The following is a 22959-nucleotide window of genomic DNA, read 5'->3' as shown; positions in this document are numbered from 1 at the left end:
TAGTGAGAGGCCCGCGCACCGTGATGAAGAGTGGCCCCCCGCTTGCCAAAACTAGAGAAAGTCCTCGCACAGAAACGAAGACCCAACACAGCTAAAAGTAAAAATAAATAAATTAATTAATTAAAAAAGAAAAGAATATATATATATATATATATATATATATATATATATGAAAGGAGAGCAATAGAAAATCATGCAAATTAATATCCAAGATACATTTTTTTACACAAGAAAGCAATGTCTAGAGTGTATATAGTATGCTGCTTTGTGAGTGAAAATAATCTGTATTTGTCTAAAGAAACTCCAGAAGAATAAAAGATAAATAACATTGCTCTGAGACACAAGGATGAGTGACACTGGGGGAAGATGGAGACAGGAAGAGAGTCAGACTTTTTTTTTTTTTTTTTAAATAATTTTGAGGTTCGTTTAAACTCACTTCCTACATGTGTTTCATCAGGTTATTTTTAGATTTTTCAGCATGAATCTTTTTTAAAATTAATTAATTATTTATTTATTTTATTTTTGGCTGTGTTGGGTCTTCGTTTCTGTGTGAAGGCTTTCTCTAGTTGCGGCAAGCGGGGGCCACTCTTCATCGCGGTGCGCGGGCCCTCTCACTATCGTGGCCTCTCTTGTTGCGGAGCACAGGCTCCAGACGCGCAGGCTCAGTAGTTGTGGCTCACGGGTCTAGTTGCTCTGCGGCATGTGGGATCTTCACAGACCAGGGCTCGAACCCGTGTCCCCTGCATTAGCAGGCAGATTCTCAACCACTGCGCCACCAGGGAAGCAAGCCCAGGCGTTTTTCACTCTATACATTTTCCTATTTTGATTTGTGAACCATGTGAATGTATTTCTTATTCAAAAAATAAATCTTGTTGACATTCTTGTTTGCTGTGTCCTCCCATTTTTTTCTGTACATATGGGTCTACACCAATTTATTTAAAAAATTATTTTGCTATCATTTTCAGTGAGGTTTCAGGAGGTAATAAGATAAGCTATGTGTTAAATCTGCCAGGCTTAACTAAAAGTCTCTTTTTACTCTTCTAAAATTGTAGCTTTAAAATTACTAATTTGTAAAGCAATTATAATCCAATAAAGATATTAAAAAAATAAAATTACTAATTGATTCTATTAGATATATAAGTTCAGTAAAGATTTCCCTTGTAATAAAATGCCACAAAAAGTAAATCCAATTGTATTTAAAATACATTCATCCCTTTTAGTAAACCAATTCTGATATTCCTAGAAGTTGTCTATAAACTTTCTTCTCAACTCATTTAAATAATAAACATATTTTGCTGGAAAAAAATTGATTAAATCCAGTTTGAATTCATTTGCACATTCACTAAAATAAGGTAAGAGGCGAAAATCTCTATTTCCAGGCCTCTGGGACATGATTTCAAGAGATCCACAGAGAACAGCAGGTTGCCAAAGAAGTGGAGTGTGGTAACCCCTTATTCTATGTTGCTCATTTCCACGGTAGTCTCACAAATCAGATCACAAGTACAAACAAGCTTCAGAGTAGCAATGACAAGGATGAAGTTAATTTTACTTTCTTTAAAGTCCTGGACAACTAACTTAGGAATGGTAGAAAGCCGGGGAAGGGTAAGAAATCCTCTGAGCTTTCCCATCTATTACTGAGCAGAATTCCTTTCTGTTTGAATATTTTCCATCAATTACTAATTTATGTGAGGAGTTTCCCATCAAATTAACCTGTCTCTGAAGAAATGATGGCCACCTTCTCTGTAGTGAACACTTTTTTTTGAGCCACCTTATATTCACTCATCCTACTTCCAATGGTAGCTCTTGATTTTTATCTGTGGCTCTACCTCTCCCTATGGTTATGATGAAGCCAACTTCCATCTGATTCTAGGGTAGAAAGATGACAAGTTTTGCAGATCAGATCATGGCCATGCATAGATTCAGGCAGTTGGAGGTGACACCATCAGTCACTGAAATGCATAGACTAGCAGGGACTTCTGGAAAAAAAGACTTTTCTTCTTGAACTCGAACACAAGATGATATAAACCACATCTGGAACCACAGGAGATGTCTGAAAATAGCTCAAAAATGAAGGCAAGTAGAACAGATAGAAACTGGATTCTGATGACTTGTTTGGCAAATCTTAGACTTGTCAGTTTTATGCGCTACTAATCCTCCTTTTGAGTTAAGTTTTCCCTCACTTGCACCCAAAGAAATCAAGCTGGTACCTTTTCCAATTATCAATAGCTGCTGGTACCTTTCCAATTATCAATAGCTCCAGAGAGAACATGTTATTAAAACTACTTCTCACGTTCCTTAGATAACCAAGCAAAAAATTAGCATCTTGACACAGAATATAATAAAAATATTGTGGGATGTAATGTGCAAATCATCAGAAAATAGAATCAGAGGGAAGAGATCTCTGTAATACAAGCTATGGAGATTGACAAGGATCAGGATGGCCTGGCAGTATCTGACAAAGATTTTTTTTTCCAAATTGAACTGTATTTTTATTTTAATCCATGAGCTGGCATTAAGAGGTATTACAATAAAAAGTGAAACAGAACACTGCATTATTATAGAGATATTGCTGAGGACATAGTTCCTGGTATCACACAGTATTTGTTTTATAAGGACTCAAGAAATACATTTACTTGAAGCTTCAGAACCTGATAAACTGTTCTCAACAACTGATTTGTTCTCATCATATTATAAATCTGATAAGATTTTTCTTTATACTGGCTGCTAGTTCAGAGCCAAGTTTGTGGTGGAACCCTTAACTCTAAAATTTCCTTTTAACACAGTCCTAAACATTTTTGAAGCACAAATACAAACATCCCTCCCCCCAACAACATCTTAAAAAGTTTTTAGAATAAAGCTGAATATAAATAAACAACGTAAATAACCGGCCTGGTGTGTTGGCAAAGCACCCACTGTTTGTTCTCCGTGTAAAATTTAGAGTTCAATTTCCTCTGGTTGTAATTACTTGGACAAGTTAAGCTGCTGACTGGCAACTTAAACAAGTCTTAGCTTTTTCAGAATTATACAGTATTATCAGTTTCTGCAATGCAGAGAGTAACATACAAACTTAAAACCAGACTTTTTTCTTGCTTTCGACCTCAGTTTAATGTAAACTAACAATATATTAAGTTAAAAAGGCTTTCTTAACCCTCTTCTCCATGTTATGGAGGAAAAAGAATCAAATAAATATCATCATCATCATCTAGATATAATCACTCTCAAAATCTGGTCCAGAAACTTACTCTACAACTTAAACAGATAGAATAGTTGGCACTGGAGAAGCATGTGGCATAACGATTAAACTCTATTATACCCTGGACAAAAGTTTGGACTCTGACTAGATGGAGAATGTATTCATCAAAGAACTCACATGGCTGTATTTTTGATAATTCTTCCTTGGTCCATTTTCTGCCCAATGCCATGCACAACAAATACAATATGGGCAGTCTGTGATGGCTTGTCTTCTAATGTGGCTTCTTCTACATAACCTCTATGAAGTCTGGTCCCACTACTTGACGCTGTAGGAAAATTATGATTCTAAGTTTGTTGTTTATTACAGAAATAGCATTTTCACAATATATTGAAAAAATAAAGAAATAAAAGGAATACTATGAAAAAATTTCACTGGGTTGGGGGGGATAAAATTTGTAAGATAAGTATTGATCAGTTCTAGTATAAACTGCTGAACTGGACATGACAGTGAAGCCAGAAACCATAAGGCAAAAGGAAAGAAAAAAGGATGAACTGAACACATAAAAATTAAAAACTTCTCTATAATGAATGTATCATGAAACAAAGATAAAAGATGAATGACAAACTGGGAAAGTTTTTGCAAAATATGACACACAGTAATAAGTTAATTACGTAAGTATACAAAAAGAACTTATTCATCAAAAAGTGAAATGAATCATCCAAATAGCAAAACGGGCTAAAGATGTTGATAAAGTAACTCACAAAACAAATACAACTGACTAATGAACATGTAAATATTCAAGCACATCTATTATCAAAGAATTAAAAATGAGACAGTAAAAAAATTATCAGACTTAGAAAAAATTTTTGAAAGAAGTTATTTTTTGATAATGCATTCACCTCCTCCCCAAGTACCAGTCCCTCTTTTCTTTCTTTTAGTCAGACTTGTTTAAAGAGCTATCTATTCTCACTGCCTCCATTTCTTCAACTTCTACTTAAACTTCAACCCATGCCAATCTGGTTCTGTCCCAGCAATGCCTCTAAGTCACCGATGAGCTACATCTCACTAAATCCAGTGAAAAATTTCCAGTCTTCATCTTTACTGACACTATATTTCAACTGCCATGTTTTATTTCACATCACTGCCTCAGGTTTGACTGCTTTTGTGCTTTTAGAAGTAAAAAGTGTATTTATTAATCTTGCCAGACCATTCTAAATATATAATTATTCATTAATGAATACATGTTAACTCAGTCACCTTAAAAAAAGTTTAACAGGGTAGTAACTGTCACTAAATTTAATACATACTTAAAAAATACTAAACATAAAACCTGAATCATCTATTTTGCACATAAGAGAAAAAGTTAGATTCCCAACATTTTGACAAACTCTAGTACTATTTAACAAATACCTTTAGAAAATCCCAGCTTTTGAGTAACTGTTCTCGCAATTTTAGACGTTGTTGCATCACTGTAAAGATACACTTCATCCACACTGTGCCAGTCCACGTGGTTTCGACTCAACTTGAAACTATGAATAGCTGTTGCAAAAAGGAAAAACTAATTTGAAGGTCTCCAAGACAAACCTCATTTGTGTGAAAATTATAATACACAGATCTTTTGAATCAATATTTTAACTCAGTTCAATAAAAAACTATTTCATTGAAACATATATTGATGTGAACCAAGTAATGGATAGGTACTTTATAAGTTATTAAGCATGCTACAGGAAAAGGCAACTTGCTGGAACAACATGGAATAAACTGGCTTAACTACCATAATTTTAACCTCTATAGGAAATATGCTCTGATTATTTTTTTTTAACATCTTTATTGGAGTATAACTGCTTTACAATGGTGTGTTAGTTTCTGCTTTATAACAGTGAATCAGTTATACATATACATATGTTCCCATATCTCTTCCCTCTTGCGTCTCCCTCCCTCCCACCTGCTCTGATTATTAAAGAACTGCTTTCCCAGGTGATGTGGCCATCCCTTAGGACTAAGGGATATACACCTTCATGAAAGTTCTCAGTACCTTTGACATAGAAACTTAGGTTTCATTTCTTCTGTTGATTTTATTTTTTGATCTGTGAAAATTTCACTCAGCACAAGATAAAACAAGACTCAGATGAAAAAAAATTATCTTTAAACTGGGAAGAGAATCATCTAACTTATTAGAATATAAGGTATTTTTGGAATGGATACTAAAGCCAGTTATCACTGAATATTGCCCACCATAACAGAACTCCAAGGTTGAAAGATCTTTTAACAAGAAATAAATTTTTTCCTACTATTATGTTCAAATTAGTATGGTTATTTCATTTCTGTAACCGAGGTATGCTTGGTGAAAATGAGCTCTTAAAAAAAAAAAATGCAAACCTATATTCTTCAGGAATACGCAAACTCTGTGAGGCAGGGACTATACCTTGGTCATTTTGTATCACTAGCATCAAACACAGTCATAGCACAGTGCTTGCCACATATCACCAATTTTGTAATGTTTGTGGAAGCAACAGATTAAGAAAATTGTCAAAACATGTCCACCAATTCACAGTTTGATGTCTTATAGTCTGAAGGACTTGAACTTTTCCTCTTTATCTCTTGTATAGAGGTAAGAAAAATTCACAGACCTTCAGAAAACCAGCCACCTTCAAATCACTACGCTTAATTTATTTTCTTAAAATCCTCTTTAGGCAAAAATATTATCTCCCATTATATATAAAGACATAGAGGTACAAAGGGATTAAGTGACTTGCCACAAAGCTAGCTAGTGACAGAGTCCAACTCTCCTGATTTGAAGACGCTAACTATGAAAGGATGGAGTCCTGGTCAAGATCTAAGATCATAAGACATTTTTGTGAAAAGCTATTCCTTACTAGAATACATAGAGAAGCAAATCAGTGCCAGGAAAATGTACTTCTGAGTTATGGTACAAACGCCACTTCAAAAGTTTACGAAAAACCTATTTATATCTTACTTACCTGCCAGGACACATTACTAACATTGAACACAAGACCAAGATGAAATTAACAAAACAAACATGAATAACATCTTCAGTTGCAAATAAAACACAAAACCAGTGTACAAACTCAGCGTTTTAAATAAAAGAATTTTTCATAAATTAAAAAAATCTTTTCCAGGAGTTTAATAATTATTTACTTTTCTACTTCTATGTCTGATCCAAGTCAGTACTTTAAGCCTCTTAATCCAATGTTTCGAAACTGCATTTTGTTAAAATAGTTTTGAGCAACATATGCTTAAAACATTAAAACTATAAGACCAAATTAAGCCAACAAAATTTTGTTTCTCTCTAAACCATTCATGTTGTCTTAAAGCATCTTAATATTGGCAAATATCCCATTATTGAACTATACACATTGTTTGCAAATGTTTACACCACTTATAATTAACACTAAGCAAAATAACACAATGGATACATTTCTAAAATACTAGTAATTTCTATGCTCTAAATACAACCAAATGCTATAAACACAACTGAAAGCTACAAGCCAGGAATATAACTACATGGAGAAGTAAAACTACAATTACTGTACCTTGGGAACGCTTTCGTTTAAGACCTGCCGCATCTGTACTCTCCTTATATCCTCTCCATTTGAACAGAGAAGGGAGGGAGAAGGGAGGGAGGTGGTAGACAACTAAGAAAGCAAAAACACTGAGCTTCAAAGTAAATTTTAAATGAGGTTTGCCTTTTGTTGTATTAATTTTAAAAAATGAGTTGTATTTGACAAACATTATTCTAAATGCTTTATTTATATAATTTCTAATTAAAAATCAGTGCAGCAAAATATTAGTTTAATAATGTTTATCAAATATATGTTCTACTTTTACTGAAAGTAAAAAAGGCAAATGATATCTAAATTTATCAATTAAAGACAACTATGTGATCACCATTTTTAATGTCTTTGTATAGACGGAATAAAAAAATAGAACACGGCATTTTTGTATGCATAAGAGATTTATAAACCACATCTTTACAATACTAAGGTTATTTACTCTCACCAAATTTATGACTATGACACAGCCAACATCTGATGTGCAAATTGAAAATGCAATAAATAACATAAACATCTAATGCAGCTTTCCTAAGAAGATACCACAGTATACGTTCCACTAGATGCTTTCCCTTATTGAAGTGTAATAGAGCCTTCCCACAGAAACAAAATATTCTTTTCACAACTCTGTTCAAGTTGTTAAAATACTTTTAAAAATGAAACTTTTCTCAAAAAAAATTAAGTTGAAAGCTCTACTTTGAACTGACTTATTAGTAACAAAATAATGAAAGATTTGTTAGCAATAGAATGACAAAAAAAAGTCATTAGTAAAAATGTATGCTGTGACATCTTGTAAGTGTAAAACAGACAACAGAGTAAAGCAGACAACAGAGTAAAGCCAGACATAGACTTGATATTTGGTAAATCAGTAAATAACCTTAAAGTCAACAACTTTCCCTGTCAAATATTGCTAGTTATATATCAATAAATTTCTTTACATTTGAAATGAGCAATTATTTTAAAATCCACTTAGAATTGAATCTTACAATCATTTTCCTTACCGTTCAGTTAATCACAGAATATTTATGATTTAGTTCAAATTTATGTTCTAATACATCTGATTTTCATCCTCACTCCCTTCTACATTAATGTGACATTCAAAGGTTAAATACTGCTCAAATACAAAAATATTTAATTCCCGTTGAATAGTACTAGAAGTTAAAAAAGAAACCTGCTGTTATATACAGATAAGGTATATTTAAAGATATATGTGATAAAGGTAACTGAGAAATGCTTACGAGGCACTTAATAACTTTAACTGTATGTAATTAGATGACTATAAAAAAGTATAGACAAGAATTAAAAACTGGGTTGTAAAATTAGGATTATGAAAACATTTCATTGTCATAGAGGGGTGGAAAATGACAACCAAAGTAATTTTCTTCACTGAACATGTTTCTTCTTTCATGTGCCTTCTGGTCAGTTACTGAGGAGTAGATGTACCACTTGCAAGAAACATTTTCACACAAAAAAAATCCTTAGGAAAAAGCTAACATAACCAAGTAGATCAAATTTGGCATAAACTTGAGACTACTGCTCAAACAAAACCTAGATTTTATAGGTCTACTAGTAAAACTAACATGAAACAATTCCACATTTACTAAAAAAGAACTAGTGGGAAACACATGGACCACCTGATCACACTTAAAATTACATAAACACTTTCTAAAAGCTAGTCAAGATACAAAAATGAAAGGCTTTTTTCCCCTAAAGGAATACTAATTTAAGAATTAACATAAAGCCAAACACCCCAATATACTAAAATCACAGAAGCATATTTTTTTACAAAATTAGATAGACATGCTTCTTTACTTTCTTCTCATATTTAATTCTTATTTTCACCTGAAAATCATTTGCTTTGTTACAACATCCTCTAGCACAGAGAGCTTAACTTTTTTTTCAACCCAAAGCAAAGGATAAGTACCACCGTAAGTACAGCAGAGACAAAAAGGGTTTACTATCATTCCAACAAGGATCACTAAAATAAAGTTTTAGTTAAGAATTCTTATATAGTGTTAGCAGAAGTATGCATAAACACAAAATGCAACTAAAATGCTAATTAAATGCTAACATTTAATAAAACTTTTCATTTATGTATTAAAGTCTTACAAAGCAATGAAAAAGATTTTAAGTACTAAAATAGAGTGTTTTCAATAAATTTCCTTACTATAATTCATCTCTTAAAGAAATGTTCTTCATTATATAATTCTGAAAGCAGAGTATCAAAAAAGGGGGTTGCTGATGATATACTACTCCCTAGAATAGAATAACTCTATAACTTTTCCCTCTATAAAAGCTGGCAACCTAGATAATCTCAACTGCAAGGGAAGTAGTTTTGCACATCTCAAACCTACCAACTATAATGAGAAAACTTCTGTCAATCTTCTTAGATCTCAGAGAAATTAAATTAAATATATTTATAAAAATTGATAACTAAAAGCTAGAAGGTGGGAATCCTCTTAGTCACCAAAGAGAAAGGAAAAGAAAAGCTGGTTAGAAAGGGTTAATACTCCTTCCCTCTCCCCAACCCGGCCCTCCCCCTTTTAGACTTCTGAAATGATATATTCACAGTTTGGGATATCCTTATCCAGCAATAGGATAGGCATATACACTACATGCCAAATTGTTAAATGCTGTATATCGTTAGAGATCCACCAACACTTGTGCTGTCATAGCACCCCAAATTAGCTTGAACAGTAAAGCATATACACTACATGCCAAATTGTTAAATGCTGTAAATCGTTAGAGATCCACCAACACTTGTGCTGTCATAGCACCCCAAATTAGCTTGAACAGTAAAGCATATACACTACATGCCAAATTGTTAAATGCTGTAAATCGTTAGAGATCCACCAACACTTGTGCTGTCATAGCACCCCAAATTAGCTTGAACAGTAAAAAGTCCTTTTTTGTTTTTACTTTCAGCCTACCTGTGATTTTATATTGAATGTGACTCTACTAGACAACATACAGTTGGATCTTGCATTCCTAGCAAATCTGTTGATCTCTGTTTTTTAATTGGAGTGTTAGTTCACTTATATTTACTATAGTTTTGATATGGGTGAATTTAGTTCTACCATTTCCCATATATTTTCTTTGTTCCATCTGTGTTTCTTGTTTCTCCTTTTGTTGTTTCTTTTGATTAAATATTTTTTACTATTTTAATTTCTCTACTGGCCTTAAGAAAAAACAAAACACCTTTTTATTGTGGAATAATTTTCAACCTACAGAAATGTTGCAAAAATAGTACAGAGAGTTATCATATATATCTTTCACCAGCTTCTCCTAATGTTCGCATAACTATAGTACAATTATCAAAACGAAGAAATTAACATTGGTATAATACTATCAACTAAAATATTGACTTTATTCTGATTTCTCCAGTTTTTCTATTAATGTCCTTTTCTGTCCTAGGATCCAATCCAGGGTACCATGTTGTATTTTGTTGTTATGTTTCCTTAGTTTCCCCTAAACTATGACAAATTCCTCAGTCTTTCCTTGTCTTTCATGATCTTGACACTTAAAAATTTTTTTCAGCTTTACTGAGGTACAATTGACAATATTATAAGACATTGAAAGTGTATACTGTGTTGATTTGACATACATTGTGAAAGGATTCCCCCCATCTAGTTAATTATGACCTTGACACTTCCGAAGAATACTGGTAAGTTACTTTGTAGAATGTCCCTCAATTTGAGTTTGTCTGTTTTCTCATAACTGGATTGAGGTTATGCATTTTTTGACCAGAGCAGGTGCAGAACTACCCATTTAGTTCAACCATTTTTTTTTTACTGATTACTGCTTGCATAGATAAATTATAAAATGAGGGAAATACTACTCTAGTACTTTTAAGTATTTACAAAATTACTTATTTGAAGGCCTGATTTTATTTGTATGATTCATCCCCAGTGAACTTTTAGCTTTCATTTGTTAGGCTGCTAGATAAACATTTCCTAGCCTAGGAGGTGGGGTGGGAAGAGAATCATTTTTAATTTTAACTCTCAGAGAAAATGAAATCTAAATCACAAAATATGATTATACTTTGGGGGTTTATCTTTCTTTGAATGATAAAAAAGTTATGCTAAACTTCAATCGATCATTCATTCCTTCATTCATTTATGGCTATGTTGGGTCTTCATTGCTGCACGCGGCTTTCTCTAGTTCCAGTGAGCGGAGGCTACTCTTCGTTGCGGTGCGCGGGCTTCTCATTGCGGTGGCTTCTCTTGCTGTGGAGCATGGGCTCTAGGCACGCAGGCTTCAGTAGTTGTGGCTCACGGGCTCTAGAGCGCAGGCTCAGTAGTTGTGGCACATGGGCTCAGTAGTTGTGGCTCACAGGCTCTAGAGCGCAGGCTCAGTAGTTGTGGCACACGGGCTTAGTTGCTCCGCGGCATGTGGGATCTTCCCGGACCAGGGCTCAAACCCATGTCCCCTGCATTGGCAGGCGGATTCCCAACCACTGTGCCACCAAGGAAGCCCCAATCAATCTTTTTAATTCAATGCTTACTTTGAGATTAGTAGAATAATTAATAAGGAGAGAATAATAAATATATTCAGTGTATTTGTGGCAATAACTACCCTAACCAAGACATAGATAAGGTCAGAAGGAAAAGGAATTAGTATTTTATTTTATTTCATTAGTATTTTATGTCCTTCAAGGCAAGAACTCTGTTAAGTTTCTTAGGAATTCCCCAGAGCACTTAAAAAGAGTTCTTGAATATAGTACTTTAAAATTTTTTTAAATTATTAAATACAGGATTGTACTCCTTTGTACACTCTACAATAATTGTATTGTACAATTTGTACAATTTTGTACAATTGTACAAAAAATATTGTACAATTTATTGTACAAAAAATATTGTACAATTTATTGTACAAAAAATACTCTATTGTACATCCCTTTTCAGAATGCTTAACATGCACTGTCTACTTTATCTTGTACTTACTCTTTGTAACTTCTCATCTGCAGGCTTTGTCACCCCCAAAGGTTTAAAACTCCCTGAGGGCCAAAACCCTGTCTGTTTCTTTCACAAAAGTAACTGGCACAGTACTATCTGCACAAGGAATATTCAAAATCTTCTAACAATATGAAGAGTCAAGGCTTTATCCTATGTACGTGAGAAAATTTAGGTGGAAAAGCTATTTTTCCCCCCTCAGATTAATAAAATATGAAATTTCAGAAGCTTGGAGGTAAGAAGCAAAATAATCAAAAAATTATAATACTTCTTATCTTTGTATTATAAATTTGAGTTATTTTTCCAACGGTAGCTTTTTGGGCAGCAAATGTTCTTTCATTAAGACCTGTGATAATTTTCAAATGTACTACAGAATTTCCCATAGTCTTCAAAGTCAAAAGTCACATTTTAACACATGAATGTATGCTTTACATAATACTAAATAACAAATAAAATGGCTGGAAATTCATGACAACAGTATATATACTGAATTGAATTTATAATCTTTGTTGATAACAAAACATGCTGATGTTTTATGTCACAGTATATTTAAAAAATCAATTTTTCTTCCAATGAACCTCAAAAGATCATCATTTTGAAAGATTACAATACAAAAGTGTTCTAACAGTTTAACAATTTTCTGTTATTACTAATTAGAATTTTACCACTCAATGTGTATCTTTAAAGCTAGCAAAAAATAATACTATAATCTCCCAGACTGATACTCAAGAACTGACACAGACTCAAAGATATACTGAAAAAATCTACTCATACAAATAAACTATGTTCTTTGATCAGACTTATTTAAGTGACTGGATCAGAAAATTAGGGCACTTTGAAGAAAACTGAAGTATGCTGCTCCATTTAACATTTCAGATTCCAAGTAGATGGGATCTAGAGAGGAAACAGAGCTGATGACTAACTTCCACAGGGAGAATTAGCAAGTGGAAAAGAAATGCTTTGAACACAGTATGAGAAAGGGGACAATATACTTATATTTTTATTTTTCATACTCATCCTTTTCCTCCTCCAAGCTCTTGGGTTTTTTCCATGCATTAATAGTAAAGAATTTGGGTGGATAAACTGGGTTTGTTAAGGTGAACTGCCATTTTTGAGGCAAGACTTAAGGAGAATTAATAGAAAGGAAAAAATCCAGAACTCAGCCTTTCCCAATAGGAATGAAATTTTGAAAAGAGTTCAGTCTTTCAAATACTATGAAGTAGGCTTTTGTGATTATTTTGATAGTGGTGATGAGAGGTTCCAAAATATTTCAGTCACTAATAAAAGATCAGAGATATACAAAATTTGCTATCTGTGCTTTAACCAGAGTATTGTCTTTATGGCAATCTGCAGGAATATAGATACAGCTCTGCTTTATAGATACTGAACTGTTCTTTATATATTGATATGTAAGAACCTTGAGCTTGAATTTCACAGTGAAATAAGAACATAGTTGACTCTAGGGATTAGCAAAATGAAATATTTAAAATTCCTAGAATATGGTATCTGGCACATAATAGACATTTCTTAGATTTAATTACCAATTTATTTAGAAGCCACCATTTTCCTCAATTATGCAGACTTTTAAAGGTACAAAAGATATTTTTTTTTTCTTCAAAAGATATTTTTACTTGGTATAAGCTAAAGTATACAGTTTCCCTGCGTGTGTGTGTGTGTGTGTGTGTGTGTGTGTGTGTGTGTGTGTGTGTGTGTGTGTGTGTGTGTGTTCAGAGAGAGATAAAAGAGTAAGGAATAGGAGAGAGAAAAGACTTGGAATGTTATTAACAATAAGGGGGAAAAAAAGCCAATTTAAAGCTTATTGTTTTGTAATTGATTATGTTATATAATCAATTGCTTCCAACTACATAATTCATTTTTTCCAAGCTGCATTCTGTGAATTACTTGATCAATATTGAGTTTTTCTGCTTATAGGTAGATGTTTTTACAAGGAGAAGGAAAAAAAATCACTTAATTCATAGTTTAATTCACTAGATTAAGTAGGTCTTGCCAAGAAACTTCCCAAATAAAGGCAAGCATGGATGAAGAAACACTTTTAGGAAAAAAAAAATTAGAGAAATCCACAAATTCTAATCTACCTGTACTGTTATACTCACCGGAATAGTTGATCCCACTGCCTGCAGTAAATGGAACAACAGAAGTATTTTTAACTTTACCACACATTTTGAACTTTACTCAAGATTAGACACATAATGAAACATGGCAATCTTAGCTAGTATATAAGTATATTAAACTATTGAAAGAAAAAGTATCCAAATGCCAAATCAGGAAATATAAGGAGTAGATTGTTTCAAATTAAAAGTTGATATGGTTATCAATATGGAGACACCTAAAAGGGACTTATACAAAAGAAATTAAAGTTTTTTTAAACTTCAAGAAAAGAACCAACATTAAAATATTAGCAAAACTGCTCTTTTGATATAATGACAAGGGATTTTTCATAAGTTCAATTTTCTTTGATGACTAAAAAGCTACTCAAAAGGACTAATTCAGAGAGCACATTATAACAATTTGTACATTTACAGTAAATCATGTTAGTGTCATGTCAGTGAAAACACATATTAAGTAAAATAAAAATGGAAATAGTTCAGAAATTTACAGCAGTTTTAAATTCTAAAATAATAATCAAATATTTGAAATAATCAAATTGTATAAATTCTAACACTTCTGAATTACTATTGCAAACTTAGGAACCACTCAACTTTATCAACAATTTACTTGGTTTACAAAACATATTAAATATATTAACTGGTCTTACCATCTTTTCCATCTATGGGTTTTGACACTTCAATATCAAAACTTTCCTGCATCTGCTGACCTCTAAAACGGCTAAGATGTTCTTGCTCAATTAAATTACTTTCTTCTTCTTCTAGCGGCTGCCAAGTACCATCAATAAACCACTGTCCACGCATTACTGGTATTTTATCGGACTCTGAAAAGGGAAATCACAGAATTACACATTTTAGGATCCCACCTCTCAGGAAGTGAAATAGTAACTACAATTTTATATTTTGCTACTGCTATGGCAAAAACAGACTTTCGTGAACCAACAGAATCATTTAAAGTTTCAAATTTCAGACATCAAGCCACAGTATATAATATTGTTTACAACATATAATTTTACTTGTATTAAATATTACACGTAAAAGGTACTTTGGCATTAGAAAGGGAGAGGGGCGTTACTTATGTAACTGAGGCCCCAAGTAACCAAAATTAGTAGGCTAAGGGGTTGACAAACTTCATGCTAGACTCCAGTGATAGTTCCAATGTCTTAGAAAATACTGAGATAAATTTCCACAAGTAGTTTAGAAATAATGTGTATTGTCATAGTGTGGTACATTTTTTAGGGCTGCCTTGGAGGTCAAGGGCTCCCAGCAAGTATATGGGAATAAGTGAAACTTTTAATTACAGTAAATTCCTCATCCATTTCAGAAAAAAAATTGAGAAAAAATTTCTTTGAAAAACTGACCATTTCTTTGATTATTAAACAGTGTCCCATAAACCTAAAACTTTTACTTGCTATTTTTTTTTTAATTAATTTATTTATTTATGGCTGTGTTGGGTCTTCGTTTCTGTGCGAGGGCTTTCTCTAGTTGTGGCAAGCGGGGGCCACTCTTCATCGCGGTGCGCGGGCCTCTCACTATCGTGGCCTCTCTTGTTGCGGAGCACAGGCTTCAGACGCGCAGGCTCAGTAATTGTGGCTCACGGGCTTAGTTGCTCCGCGGCATGTGGGATCTTCCCAGACCAGGGCTCGAACCCGTGTCCCCTGCATTGGCAGGCAGATTCTCAACCACTGCGCCACCAGGGAAGCCCTTACTTGCTATTTATAAACCACAATTGTTAGCTAAGTTATCTTGAATCCTTTAAAATAATTTTTAAAAAAACCCATAAAGCAAAAATAAAATTGAAACAACAAAACCCTAACAATAAAAAGCAAAATGAAAAAAAAAAAAATGAACCTTACTATACAGAGTTGGTGGTTTATCCACATATAGAGAAGTTATTTCAAGAGGATTCAAAACACAGTAATTGGGGCTTCCCTGGTGGCGCAGTGGTTGAGAATCTGCCTGCCAATGCAGGGGACACGGGTTCGAGCCCTGGTCTGGGAAGATCCCACATGCCGCGGAGCAACTAGGCCCGTGAGCCACAATTACTAAGCCTGCGCGTCTGGAGCCTGTGCTCCACAACAAGAGAGGCCGCGATAATGAGAGGCCCGCGCACCGCAATGAAGAGTGGCGCCCACTTGCCACAACTAGAGAAAGCCCTCGCACAAGAAACGAAGACCCAACACAGCCATAAATAAATAAATAAATAAATAACAAAAAAAAACAACACAGTAATTTGTATATACATATTAGGATATACCCTATGTACAAAAAGAACTGCAAACATATCTTAAACCTTTTGCAGTAGCTACACTGTTATAATTGTAATAATATTGGTACTGCCAATTTGAAACTGTAGATTAAGATGAATATATTAATTTCATTCATCATTAGAATAAATTAATATCATTAGAAACCAAGATTTTTAGCACAGGTAAAAAGAGATACAAATATAAAAATCAAAGAAATAAATCTATATTTTAAATTTCAATTAGAAATGTCAGCATGAAATAATGATGTATATTTTCTATTAAAAAAAAATTACCCTAAGCTCTGTGTGCCAAAAAGACCTAGAAATAAAGACCAACCCCGTATAAAGTGAGCACTCCTGATAAAAAGATCGTGATCTCTAAATATCATTTCCTTAAAGAAATGGCCAATTCCTGGCTTGAAACAGAAAATTTACTAGATGATCCTGAAACATCTTGTACCAGACTTGTACTGTGATGTATTCAAAATCTCCTATTATGTGTTTCTAATTCTTCTTGCATTATCCTTTATTCTGCTATAGCAATTCTGCTATAGTCAGGTGTTTGCTGTGTTATTTGGTGGATAGATATCAAAAATATAAATTCGTTGAGAATTTTGGATTTTAACATTATAAAGTACACTCTGTTGTGTTTGGTGATTTTTCGCGTGTGTGCTAGATTCTACTGTGTCTATCAAGATTACAACCCCTGCTTTCTTATTGCTTCCATTTGCCTGTGATGTTTTTGTACATCCTTTTATTTTTAACCTTTCTCTCTGTTTTAGATGTGTCCCTTGTATACAGCACAGAATTGGGTTTTGCTTTATGAAGCCATTTAAAATCTTTTTCTTTTAATACGTGAGTTAAGCCCATTTATGCTTATTGATATAACTGATATGTTTGAACTCTCTTTTTCTATAATTACTGTTTTTTATTATTCTTACTCTCCTAGTTGATGATTTTACTTACTCTCTCTAGTTGATGATTTTGCTTTTCAAAAAAACTTTTGGTATTTATGAATATTTGCATTTTTGGTTCTAGGGATTACCTTCACACATGCGTGTGTGAGTATGAATGTATTTTACAGTGTCCTAAGTCTCTTTTTTGTTTATTTAAACTTTTATTACCTGGTCTGTCCATTTTAAGTGGTATCCAAAATTCCCACTTATTACTTATATAATAGAGAATGATCTTATTCTATTTTTCCCTTTCTCTCTCTACCCACTTACATATAACAGTTACACCCATGTCCCCACCACTGTTTTAGTCTTGGATCTACAATATATTAAATTCTCACTAAGGATTTCCTAAATTCTTTCATGTTCAAAACTGCTTATCTATAGCCTTGATACTTGAAGGACAGGTTGGCTAGCTTGAACTTTGTTTCCTTGAGTTTTAAAAAATGCTCTACTGTAGCCTTCCTTTGTATATCATTCTAGAGAAGTCTGATGTAAGCCTAATTTTTTTAACTAGTAATGTGATTTTTTTTTCCCCCACCAGGAGGCCCAGAAAAAAATTTGCCTTTAAAATCTAACAGTTTTACTAGTCTTTAAATTCTAACAGTTTATGACTCAGAGTTCATTGTTCTGAATCAATTTGCCAAGGTGGGTCCTTTTAATTTGTAGTTTTCAGTTTTCCTCTTATTTCTCAAAAGTTTCCTTGGATTAGTTCTGTTCCACTGATTTCTTCTTCAGAGACTCCAATTATAAGTATGCTGGGTCTTCCTTTGCTTGTATTGCATTTCAACCACTTTCTCTATGAAGCTTTTTACTTCTTTCTGCATCTCATTTTCATTCTTTTGGTTGTTTTTCTTCCTTTCATCAGTGCCCCTTACATCAACATTCCTTTCATCAATGCCCCTATTAATATGTCCCTAAGTTTGTTTGAGAATATTTGGTTGGAGTGCTACAATATAGTTTCTCTTTGTTTTGTGTTTGCTTTTGGCGGAAGAACTATAATCAGTGGAAATGTACTGATCTCACATTTTCTGTATTCCTCTTAGAGTAGCTTTGTATGGTATTTGATTTATTTCTGCTCATGAGCATTTTATGGATGGATTTCTTAGTTCCAGAGTGTCTGCTGCTGCAGATTATTAAGAGCAGCTCCTTTAACGGATGGATGTTATGGTGGTGGCAGTGGTGGTAGTGGTGAGTGAAGACTGGATTGGTGTGCCTTGTTCTTCTTTCATTTCTCCAGGACCCTTCATTTTCTCCTTACTTCTTTCCTCTTATTGCCATGGCTCCAAGGGGCAGTATCCTTTCTCTTTCTCCTCTCCCACCAGCAATGTTTCTCCGATGCTACTACTTCTGGTCCCTCTCACTTTCACACACCATCCTTACAGTTAGTGCTATGAATTACCAAGTCCCAAGCCTGTGTTCGTATTTTGCCAGCTGTGTGGAGAACATTTTCTTTCTGAGGGTGCTTTTGTGCTTCATTTTAACCTCTAATCTCCTCTCTTTTTTCACTGTCTCTTAAGCCTCTCCCTGCCCCAGTCTCCAGATTCAGAGATTTATAGCAGTAACAAGAGCTACTGTAATTTGCAGTTCCTTTACTTACAAGTAATTTAAAATTTGTGGTACTGTCTCTCTCATAGTAATGCTATAGGTGTCAGCTATGTATGGTTTATGTGTATGTGGCTTTTGGGGAGAATGTGTGGAGAGATTTAGATTTGGACAGCTGCCATTATCCTCCACATCCAAAAGCTCATCTCATTTAACCTTAACAGTAATCTTAAAGATAGCTATGACTTCCCCAGTTTTACAAATGAGTAAAATGACTTTTAGTGAACCTAAATAATTTGCCTAGAGGCAAACAAGTATTATGAGAACCAAGATTCCAACCAAAGTTGACTCCAAAGTTCAAACTCTTTCTACCACACAATGCAACCTACATTCTCAAACAGGAAAAGGTCCCTTTTTATCTCTCTCCCCAAGAAATACAGGCTAGTTAGTTGTGTCTGTAATTTTTAAATAAACAATTTGGGAAATTTTACATTGCCAGGCTATTACAGAACTTACAAACCAGAGCCAAGCATGCCTCCCCATAAAAACCATGGAAGTAAAAAGCAGAGTTAAAAAGAGTAAAACAAGTTTTAGCACACATCTACACTCTCAAATCTTTTCCTCTCTTGAGCCTAATATTGGGTTGGCCAAAAAGTTCATTCGGTTTTTTTCATACGATGACTCTAGTAGCACTTAGTTGTCTTTAACTTCATTCAAAACAATTTTGTTAGATTGTATGTGACAGCTGTCATATCAGCGTGCATTTAAAAAAACTTACCAAAACTGGTGAATTTTTGTGTAGCTATTTTAATATTGAAGACCAAACAAAGCAACATTTTCAGCATATTATGCTTTATTATTTCAAGAAAGGTAAAAACGCAACTGAAATGCAAAAAAAGATTTGTGCAACCTATGGAGAAGGTGCTGTGACTGATCGAACGTGTCAAAAGTGGTTTGAGAAGTTTTGTGCTGGAGATTTCTCGATGGACAATGCTTCACAGTCGGGTAGCTCAGTTTAAGTTGATAGCGATCAAATTGAGGCATTAATTGAGAACAATCAACGTTATACCACGCGGGAGACAGCTGACATACTCAAAATATCCAAATCAAGCGCTGAAAATCATTTGCACCAGCTTGGTTATGTTAATCACTTTGATGTTTGGGTTCCACGTAAGTTAAGCAAAAAAAGAAACCTTCTTGACTGTATTTCTGCATGCAATTCTCTACGTAAACGTAATGAAAACGTTCCATTTTACAAACAAATTGTGACAGGCGATGAAAAGTGGATACTATACAATAATGTGGAATGGAATAGATCATGGGGCAAGCGAAATGAACCACCATGCACCACACCAAAGGCCAGTCTGCATCCAAAGAAGGTGATGTTGTGTATATGGTGGGATTGCAAGGGAGTCCTCTATTATGAGCTCCTTCCGGAAAACCAAACGATTAATTCCAACAAGTACTGTCCCAATTAGACCAACTGAAAGCAGCACTTGACGAAAAGCATCCAGAATTAGTCAACAGAAAACGCATAATCTTCCATCAAGATAATGCAAGACCGCATGTTTCTTTGATGACCAGGCAAAAACTGTTACAGCTTGGTTGGGAAGTTCCAATTCATCCGCTGTATTCACGAGATATTGCACCTCCGGATTTCCATTTATTTAGGTCTTTACAAAATTCTCTTGGGCTTCCTTGGTGGTGCGGTGGTTAGGAATCCGCCTGCCAATGCGGGGGAAACGGGTTCGAGCCCTGGTCTGGGAGGATCCCACATACTGTGGAGCGGCTCAGCCCGTGCGCCACAACTACTGAGCCCGCGTGCCACAACTGCTGAAGCCTGCGCACCTGGAGCCCGTGCTCCGCAACGGGAGAGGCCACCGCAGTGAGAGGCCCGTGCACCGCAACGAAGAGTGGCCCCCTGCTTGCCGCAACTAGAGGGAGCCCAGGCACAGCAACGAAGACCCAATGCAGCCAGAAATAAATAAAATTTTAAAAATTAAAAAAAAAAAAATTCTCTTAATGGAAAAAATTTCAATTCCCTGGAAGACTATAAAAGGCACCTTGGAATCGTTTTTTTCTCAAAAAGATAAAAATTTGGGGAAGATGGACTTATGTAGTTGCCTGAAAAATGGCAGAAGGCAGTGGAAGAAAAGGGTGAATATGTTCTTCAATAAATTTCTTGGTGAAAATTTAAAATGTGTCTTTAACTTAAAAACCGAAGGCACTTTTTGGCCAGCCCAATAAATCTAAGCATGTATCCTCTGGATAGATGTCTCGGGAGCTTTACACCTAAGCTTTAAATTCCAGCAGTATGCGGTCAAGTACTACATCATTTTGGTTCAGGCCTCTGTCTTGAACTCTACATCCAAACATTCAACTGCCAACTAAACATCTCCTAGTAGAAAGATCAATAGTTACCAGAATCACAAATAGCCATGGAACACATTAGGTTCCTGGAACAAACAAAACAGAACACAAACCTGTTATTCCATCTGTATTCCCTATCATGGCAAGTGGTGTGCTGACAGTATTTAGCTGGTCACCCAAGACAGAAATCTGGGAGTCATCCAAGATGTCTCCTCCTTACATGTGTCTTACAACTATAGCTGGACACACACTGAGGACTCTTCATTTTATCTCCTAAGTCACCCTCAGATTCATCCCTCACTCATCAGGGTTTGGGGTGGTGGTGCTGCCGGCATCTAGGCCAGGGATGTTGCTAAACATCCTACAGTGCACAAGACAGCTCCCCCCACCCCACATCACCCCTCCCAGCCAACAATGAATTGTCTGGCCCAAAATGTCAACTGTGCTGAGGCTGAGAAACTCTGGCCTAGCAGTACCTTTTAAAACCCAAAAACACTTCTATCTTTTACAGATCAATTCTAGAAATACACTTTATAGGAGCTCTTGCAAAAATGCCTAAAGATACAGTACAAAGATGTTTATCTCATTTTACAATAGAAAACAAATAAGAACAAACAAACAAAATGACCTATATTTCTACTAACAGATGATTGACTATGTAAATGATGCTTGGCACACAGTAGGTGTTAAAAATATTCATTAAATAAATCAAAATATGAATGAATGGATAATAATCCATAGTGAAATAATGCTCAGAAGACATGGAATAATGTCTAAAATAAAAATGAAAAAATTAAATCATAATACTACATGTATATATATTTGTGCATGTGCATATATATGTATAAATAGTATAATCCTGTTTTATAAAAGTATACATATGTACTGAAAATAAGTGGAGAAAAATACACTAAGCTATTATTAACAGATATCTCGGGGACATGGGACTATAAGGATCTTTCTGTTTCCATATTATAAATATCTATAATGTTTGGCATGTCGATAATATACATGTTTTAGTTTTATAGGCAGAGTGGTTAATCTTATGTATCAACTTGACTGAGCCACAGGGTACCAAGATACTTGGTCAAACATTCTGGCTGTTTCTGTGAGGGTGTTTTTGTTTTTATTTATTTATTTGTTTATATTTATTTTATATTGGAGTACATTTGGTTAGCAGTGTTGTGTTAGTTTCAGGTGTAGAGCAAAGTGATTCAGTTATACATATACATGTATCTATTCTTTTTTCAAATTCTTTTCCCATTTAGGTTATTACAGAATATTCAGCACAGTTCCCTGTGCTATACAGTAGGTCCTTGTTATTTATTTTAAATATAGCAGTGTGTACATGTCAATGTGTAGGCGTTTCTGGATGAGATTAACATTTAAATCCATAGACTGAGGAAAGGAGACTGCCCTCCATAATGTGGGTGGGCCTCATCCAATCAGTTGAAGGCCTGAATAGAACAAAAAGCGGACCCTCCCTCAAATAAGAAGGAATTCTGTCAACAGCCTTCAAAACTGGAATATTAAGCTCTTCTTGCTCGGTGATTTGAACAGGGACACTGGCTCTTCCTGGCTCTAACAGTAGCCGGCTGGCCTTTGGATTTGAACTGCGACATCTCTGCAAATTTTGGACTTGCCAACCTCTAAATCTGCATGAGCCAATTCCTTATAATCTCTGTTATTCTCAGGAGAATCCTAATACATTCAGCAAAAATAAAGATCACATATTTTGGAAGAAACTGCTAGATGCCCGTCCTATATCTATCCTCCCCCTATTCCTTATAGCAGAATACCAATTTATTCAGAGCAGTAATATGTTCAGTAAAAAGACTATTTCTGGTCTCCTTGGGCAGCTAGGTTTGGTCATGTGATTGAATCTGGGTAATAGGATACAGCAGAAATTACTGGTGGTACAGCTCTTTGACCTTCCCCTCTTTCTTTTCTGCTACCTATGTCTTGAGCTCCTGAAACTCTCTTAGATCAAGTCACTTACA

At 34.7% G+C, this 22959-nt stretch overlaps 1 protein-coding gene across 15 annotated transcripts in view; it reads right to left on the bottom strand.

The window, feature by feature from the left end:
* The window catches only part of DDHD1 (DDHD domain containing 1), a 118243-nt gene that overhangs the window by 51656 nt on the left and 43628 nt on the right, over positions 1-22959 (bottom strand). For 9 of the 15 annotated variants that reach the window (XR_014260764.1, XR_014260765.1, XM_082450355.1 and 6 more), the window contains exons 2-6: positions 14494-14667; positions 13832-13852; positions 6748-6849; positions 4604-4732; positions 3371-3518 (exon numbers count right to left, since the gene is read on the bottom strand). Coding sequence is in view for 13 of the 15 variants with exons in the window: in XM_082450355.1 (XP_082306481.1) it covers positions 3371-3518; positions 4604-4732; positions 6748-6849; positions 13832-13852; positions 14494-14667 (574 nt within the window). In the remaining 2 variants the exon portion in view is untranslated. Of the gene's footprint in view, positions 1-3370; positions 3519-4603; positions 4733-6747; positions 6872-13831; positions 13853-14493; positions 14668-22959 lie in introns of those variants that run through there. The other 6 variants (XM_082450362.1, XM_082450364.1, XM_082450363.1 and 3 more) reach the window with 4 other exon arrangements.

This window comes from Balaenoptera physalus (assembly GCF_965194825.1).
Source record: "Balaenoptera physalus genome assembly, chromosome: 2".
Classification (NCBI taxonomy): domain Eukaryota; kingdom Metazoa; phylum Chordata; class Mammalia; order Artiodactyla; family Balaenopteridae; genus Balaenoptera; species Balaenoptera physalus.
The sequence above is the reverse complement of the archived record's forward strand: the minus strand, read 5'-3'. Positions and strand labels throughout refer to the sequence as shown.